Source organism: Pecten maximus, chromosome 17 (assembly GCF_902652985.1).
Source record: "Pecten maximus chromosome 17, xPecMax1.1, whole genome shotgun sequence".
Lineage (NCBI taxonomy): Eukaryota > Metazoa > Mollusca > Bivalvia > Pectinida > Pectinidae > Pecten > Pecten maximus.
The window spans coordinates 19,174,321-19,181,173 of NC_047031.1; the positions used below are offsets into that span (position 1 = coordinate 19,174,321).

At 39.2% G+C, this 6,853-nt stretch overlaps 1 protein-coding gene across 1 annotated transcript; it reads right to left on the minus strand.

The window, feature by feature from the left end:
* Window positions 1-1,924: 1,924 nt before the first annotated feature.
* On the minus strand, window positions 1,925-6,533 carry LOC117315955 (BTB/POZ domain-containing protein 6-like). Its single transcript, XM_033870397.1, has 3 exons — window positions 6,390-6,533; window positions 3,755-4,020; window positions 1,925-2,656 (listed from the first exon to the last, which is right to left on the minus strand). The coding sequence occupies exons 2-3, from the start codon at window positions 4,018-4,020 to the stop codon at window positions 1,945-1,947; spliced, it is 978 nt and encodes a 325-aa protein (XP_033726288.1). The 5' UTR covers window positions 6,390-6,533; the 3' UTR covers window positions 1,925-1,944.
* Window positions 6,534-6,853: the final 320 nt, after the last annotated feature.

A 6,853-nucleotide genomic window follows, 5' to 3' on the forward strand; every position in this document is an offset into this window, starting at 1 on the left:
GAAATTCTGTACTTTTTAATGCTCTTCCAACTGGCATAATTTAAGATGCAATAAATAAGAAATGAAATGTTCACTATCAAGTGGTTAGGCTAATCACTTTTTGAGCAACTAGGCCCAGGTGATTTGCAAGGATAAACTCTTATGAAAAGAACAAGAAAAAGAGTTTCTGAAAGGTCCACGTCTTTGAAAAAAAAAGTGAAAAAAGATAATGGGTTCAGGGGTTCTGGAAATATAATTGTCCTATACATCATCAACATCTGCAATGAAAACCTATGCGTAAACCTAGATAATGACATGCTGTCAAACTAAGGTTATGGTGGTTGGCAATAAGGTTGCCATATGCTTCATAGATTATTTCTCTTGACAAGGAACATGACGGAGCTAAAATTGTGAAATGTTTTCAATATTCCACAGGTCTTTTCTGATTTCTTCCGTCGTGACCTTGTCTATCCTATAAGACGTGAAACTGTGAACTCGCAGATTCGGTTAATAGACAATATGGAGGTCTATTACATTACAGCAAAGCAACGCTATTTATACTATTTGCATCACAGGTGCCCCACTACGACAAAACATACCTTTTTTGGGATTGTACACATAGCTGTCAATCTGGACATGTCTTAAAAATTCAGTTTTTCTCAAATTTACTATTGTTTTAGAAAGAGAACCTGCTATTTTCCTATTTGGCATAACCGATTCTGTTCACGCGATAGGTTTAAATATATGCATATTGCTTATTAAGAAATATATATGATTAAAGCGACAATACAACGAAATTTCAAACTGGGAAACATGTAAGACATTTATTCAAAATTACAGAAATCTTGATCTATATGTTAAACCAAAATGCAGCAAACAAGATCCAGCAAAATGGGAAAGTATCAAACTTGGAATGAACATTATACAGATTGTTCATTATGTTTTGTTGATAGTGTATGTTTTCATCAAGATTACCTTTGTCAAACTTGTACATTAATTATGTTATTGGCGCAATTAAAATATCAATAACAAGAAATATCTTAAAAAAAGATAAACGGCATAATTTAAATGCTGGTGGTTATTATGTAATACTGCTGGTGAAATAAATCAACAAACTAATGCGTTTCAGCACGGATAACAAAATTAGATCAGTTTGAATCATTTTTGGTAATAAGAAGACTGCATTTGAATCAGGAATATGATTTTATCAATGTGTCATTTGAAAAGATACATCCACTTATTCAGCTTGGATTCAGTCTTAACTTTGTTTCGTTTTTAACTCCATATCTGCTTTTGTATTGATCGCTACATTGACCAATCACATACTTCATCTTGACCAGTAACGCCACCTGTCGCGTCATATCCGGGGCCAAAACAAAATTAGACGGCTATGCCGAAAAAAATAAAAAGATATTCTTTTTGTCACATCTATTATGGCGTGCCCACAACTAACTCATAAACAAGTTTAATACTTGACCAGATTGAGATCTTGATGGGGACAAAACAAAAACTAGAATTCTCATTTTATCAACCTTCATCTTTCGAACCACAGTTATATGTTTTCCATGAAAAGTCGACATACATTTCACCATGTAGTTTTACCCAGGTTTGGTGAACGAACTTTACTATAAATAAATTAACTTAAATGGTACGAAAATCGGAATCGCAACTCATTACCATTGATATGGGGTACAGGAATCCTCGACTGTGCTCATAAATGGGACTCTGTTCCGTTTACTTCAATGTGTTTATACATCAAGTAGATGTAAATTATACAATGGTGATACTGTCTAATCATACATACTACACTTATTAAGATGTTGATATCGATACAGTATGGGTTTAAAAGCATCAAACTTACCGCTGGCACCTTCGTCCGCCATTTTCGGACTTTTATTGTTCCCATATCTGTTACAGGTCACGTGCCCCCCCCCCCCCCCCCCCCCCTCCCCACTGATATAACAATCACTCCAGTTGGTCTAGTAAATAGCCACGTGACCCCCGTAACCGACTTTGCTTTCGAGCTAGTTTTATATTGCGCCTGGAAGTTTTTGAGTCCACCACATGTACAACTTCGTCATAAGGATCAATTTCAGTTTTTAGTGGCATTCGTCTCTTAACACAAAACTCTGTACATGGATATGCTTTGCAGTCCTGCTGATATCTCAGGATGCTGAGCAGTTGTTCTGGCGTCAAAACATCTCTTAACAGGATATGTCGTGACAAGTAGCCTGCGTCAATGATGGGGAACCTGACAGTATAAAGGATGTCCCCCAGTACCGCCCGTCTGTTAATATCAGTCACCTCCAGACCCTGACGCCCACACTCCGCTTCCGACCACCGAATCACCGCCTCGTACACCGCGCTCTCCTCCACCGCCAGGTCGTCAGATTCTGTGATGCTCTTCACGCATGCGTCACACAGCTCAACAAAACTTGATGATTTAAAAACTTTTTCTGCCGATCGCGCGATCACACCTAGACAGTCATCTTTTAAGCTTTCCTCGGTATACAGATGGATTTGTTCCAGCACGGAGCATACATTTTCAGTGGTAAGAGAACTCTTGATGAATGATTCACACTTTTTCACCAGACGGTCCACCATATATTTCCTGGCAGCAGATAACACGGGCGTTGCTACGGCAACTGTTAGGTGAATTTCGTCTGTATACAGATATCTGGAATTTGAAACTGATTCGATTGAATCCTGTCAAATACATTGTTTATTTCAGAGAGATTTCCCCTTCATTTTGTCATATTTTGGTCTACTGGGATTGGTTGGATTTCGGGAAGAGACCAATTTCCGACCATTATAGCAAAATAAAGCTAAGCATTCTCGCCCTAGCATCATGAAACACTTAATACGCTTAGCTTACAAACAAGTTCTATATCTGTACTTACGTTTTACTATTTTGCTATCCTTGATATTTACACTGCCTTGTGAATATAGTTTCCTAGCCAACCCTGGTCCTTTCTCTCTGGTTCAATCATATATATAGTATTTGTATGTGTTTCTTCAAGCGTGTCTTTCGCGATGACAAGAATTATGGGGACCCACTTAGTAATATCACTTTGTTGTTAATGAATGCTGACATGCTGTTAAAGGAATACATATATATATATAACAAGTCTTAGATTGGATGCTAGGACCAACGTGTTTCCTCTGTTTTATTCAACTAGCATAAAAACATACATCAGACCAACATATCTGGAATCAAGTAAAAAACAACAATATCCGGTATAGAGTTATTTCCCCTTAGACCGTAATATTATAAGATAACTCACAGACCAGTAACAGAAGCCGCTTACCATTTCGGAACGCATGGTCTTAATCCCTTTGTACTTTTTCAATTTGTCTCCATACAAGTTTATATCCTTTTGTCCAATTTCGCTCTCATTTTATCGATTTTGAGTTAGAATTTTCAGATTAAAAAAACTCTTTTCCGATTTGTATTCAATGCCTAAAATTTCTCGCATTAACTCGCAACAAATATTGGCGGTGTTTTGCTTCATGTATATTTTAGCCTACCAACAGGGGATACGGTTATAAAAGTTCATTATTGTTTCCGTAATTTAATTCGAAATCCCTAGCTTTCTGTTTCCTTACATATAAATCTTGTTGAACCATCCTTACGGAAGACTTAAGAATTGAGAGCATTACAGCACGTGACTAGGATCGTGACAAAACATCACAGCACGTGACTATAGGATCACACTCGACAGAATTACTGATTACATACATAATATTCAAGTTTTGAAAGTTATATGGATCTTACCTCATAAACATTGTAAAAACATCATGCTGGATGTCTGTAATGGTTATTTCGTCCTTTTCGGTGATCTGACCATCCAACATTGCGTAAAATACTGGACTTCTGCTTATCAGAATAGTTTTGTGTGCGGAAATCCTAGTTCTGCCATCACCAACAAGAAACGTGACGTCATATGATACACTGGACGTGAAGAGATGATCCAGACACTCAACTAGTGATTTATCACACTGCCAGCTGTATTCTTGGACATGCGCAACTGCCATTTCCATCTGTAGAGAAATGAGACTATATTGTTCATCCCTCAACGTTTGATGTTTTGTGCACAATATTTGCTTACGTGTAATCATGCGCCTTGTATTTTGAATTGAGAAATATATTCTAAGATATTTTCTAGTAAATTTTCATTCCATAATTAATAGTTGTAACTTTGCTTTTTTTTTTTTTTATATAGTTTTGCTTGCATTTAGAATAAAAACAAATAGAGGAATTGAAATTAAAGTTTGACTTTCGGCCTGATGACCTTGACCTTTGGAAATCAGCAAAGCATCTATCACGCATAAAAAATACCTATTACCTGGTGAGATTTGTGTAATTTGTGGGGCTTAATAATTCAACGATAAATTATTAAAGGAAATGTACACTGTATAGGTCAGGTATCCTACCCTACGCACCCCTAACCCCGGACACCCATCCTCGCATGACCCAGGATGTTGAAACCCTTCTATACATGTCCCCACATGACCCAGGCTGTTGGTATCTTCTATACACCCGTCATAATACGACCGTGTTGCCCCCCCCCCCCCCCCCCTTAGAACTTTCCCCACATGATCCAGGCTGTTGGTATCTTCTATACACCCGTCATAATACGACCATGTTGCCCCCCTCCCCTTAGAACTGTCCCCACATGATCCAGGCTGTTGGTATCTTCTATACACCCGTCATAATACGACCGTGTTGTCCCCCCTCCCCTTAGAACTGTCCCCACATGATCCAGGCTGTTGGTATCTTCTATACACCCGTCATAATACGACCATGTTGCCCCCCTCCCCTTAGAACTGTCCCCACATGATCCAGGCTGTTGGTATCTTCTATACACTCGTCATAATACGACCATGTTGCCCCCCTCCCCTTAGAACTGTCCCCACATGATCCAGGCTGTTGGTATCTTCTATACACCCGTCATAATACGACCATGTTGCCCCCCTCCCCTTAGAACTGTCCCCACATGATCCAGGCTGTTGGTATCTTCTATACACTCGTCATAATACGACCATGTTGCCCCCCTCCCCTTAGAACTGTCCCCACATGATCCAGGCTGTTGGTATCTTCTATACACCCGTCATAATACGACCGTGTTGTCCCCCTCCCCTTAGAACTGTCCCCACATGATCCAGGCTGTTGGTATCTTCTATACACCCGTCATAATACGACCATGTTGCCCCCCTCCCCTTAGAACTGTCCCCACATGATCCAGGCTGTTGGTATCTTCTATACACCCGTCATAATACGACCATGTTGCCCCCCTCCCCTTAGAACTGTCCCCACATGATCCAGGCTGTTGGTATCTTCTATACACTCGTCATAATACGACCATGTTGCCCCCCTCCCCTTAGAACTGTCCCCACATGATCCAGGCTGTTGGTATCTTCTATACACCCGTCATCATACGACTATGTTGCCCCCCCCCCCCCCCCCTAGAACTGTCCCCATATGACCCAGGTTGTTGGTACCTTCTATACACTTGTCCTTGCACGACCCTTGTTTTTGCCCCTCCCCCTCACCAACCTGCAGCCGCCCTTTGACACCCGTCTCCATGTGACAATGACCGAAAGCGTCACCCTAACAAACAAAAGAAGTAATAATTAAATGTCACCTTCCGATCGATACGGGAGCGCGTAAATTCAATTTTCATTCCCCGGTAACCAAGTTTCGTTTTGCTCCAAGTGAACACGTACACCGCTCACCTTTAAATTGTAGATAAACAAATACGGACAGGTACTTGGAACAACTTCCCAGCTCATAGTCGATATATTATTAGGTTTAATTTGTACCTAGCATATGTGCTAATACCGATACATTCGTGTGTATATCGACATTCGTGTGTATATCGACATTCGTGTGTATATCGACATTCGTGTGTATATCGACATTCGTGTATATCGACATTCGTGTGAATATCGACATTCGTGTGAATATCGATACACTGGTATTTGTTTTTTAATTGGGCTTTGTTCCTTGATGGCAAATAGTAAATCAGTATATTTAATATATGTCTTAGGTTAATTATTACTGGTTATACAACACAAAGTGGGATACAATGGACAAAAAAGATTGTCTCTAGCTACATATTTACATGTTAAAATAAGCAATGCATATATGGGGAAATAATCCATATCAAAGTATATGTGCCAAATAAAGCAATGGCAATTTACACTGAAATAGGTCACAGCAACTTATTTATAACCACAGGGGCTTAACAGGAATTCGAAAACCCACAGTCCAAATATAGTTCTGTGTACCAGCAGATGAATTGCAGTTAGACTGTAACATTCCACAGGCATTCCTTACACGTTACTTACTTGATGAAATAATCAGTAAAATCTCCATCAAAACCGGAAAAAAATCTATATTTTCTTACCTTAAATATCCCCAACTTGTTCTGTATATAACTGTTTGAAATTCCTATCAACCTGGTTTAGAACGGATGTAACCTCCCGATGTAGTTCCGAGTGTATGGTGTGATTTGTTTACCCGTCCCTATGGGCCACTCTTTCTTTATCGAACCTTTGGTCCTTGTTCAATACGAGGCTGCATGATCTTATCAGAAGTTAACACGGACCTTGTAAAGTCCTTTAATTTTCTTACAGATATACAATCTGTATATGTTGTATTTTGACGATCGATGTAATATCTTTAAATATCACCATTTATTTTACCGATTCCATGCTTCGACTTATACACTCTGTCTAAACCGGACACCTTTTGGACCACAAAACAAGGCCGGTTTGTAGAGAGTTCCGGATTGTAGAGATTCTACTTGATATCGTTGTTGAATAAAAAAATATATATTATAAAGATTATACAAACTTTGAATTGATTAAC

Excerpts from the sequence above, each read along its gene's own strand:
- LOC117315955 (XM_033870397.1), bottom strand. The coding sequence starts at position 4,020 with ATGGAAATGGCAGTTGCGCATGTCCAAGAATACAGCTGGCAGTGTGAT. Across the intron at positions 2,657-3,754 it reads GTTTTTACAATGTTTATGAG|ATATCTGTATACAGACGAAA; the intron begins GTAAGATCCATA and ends TTCAAATTCCAG.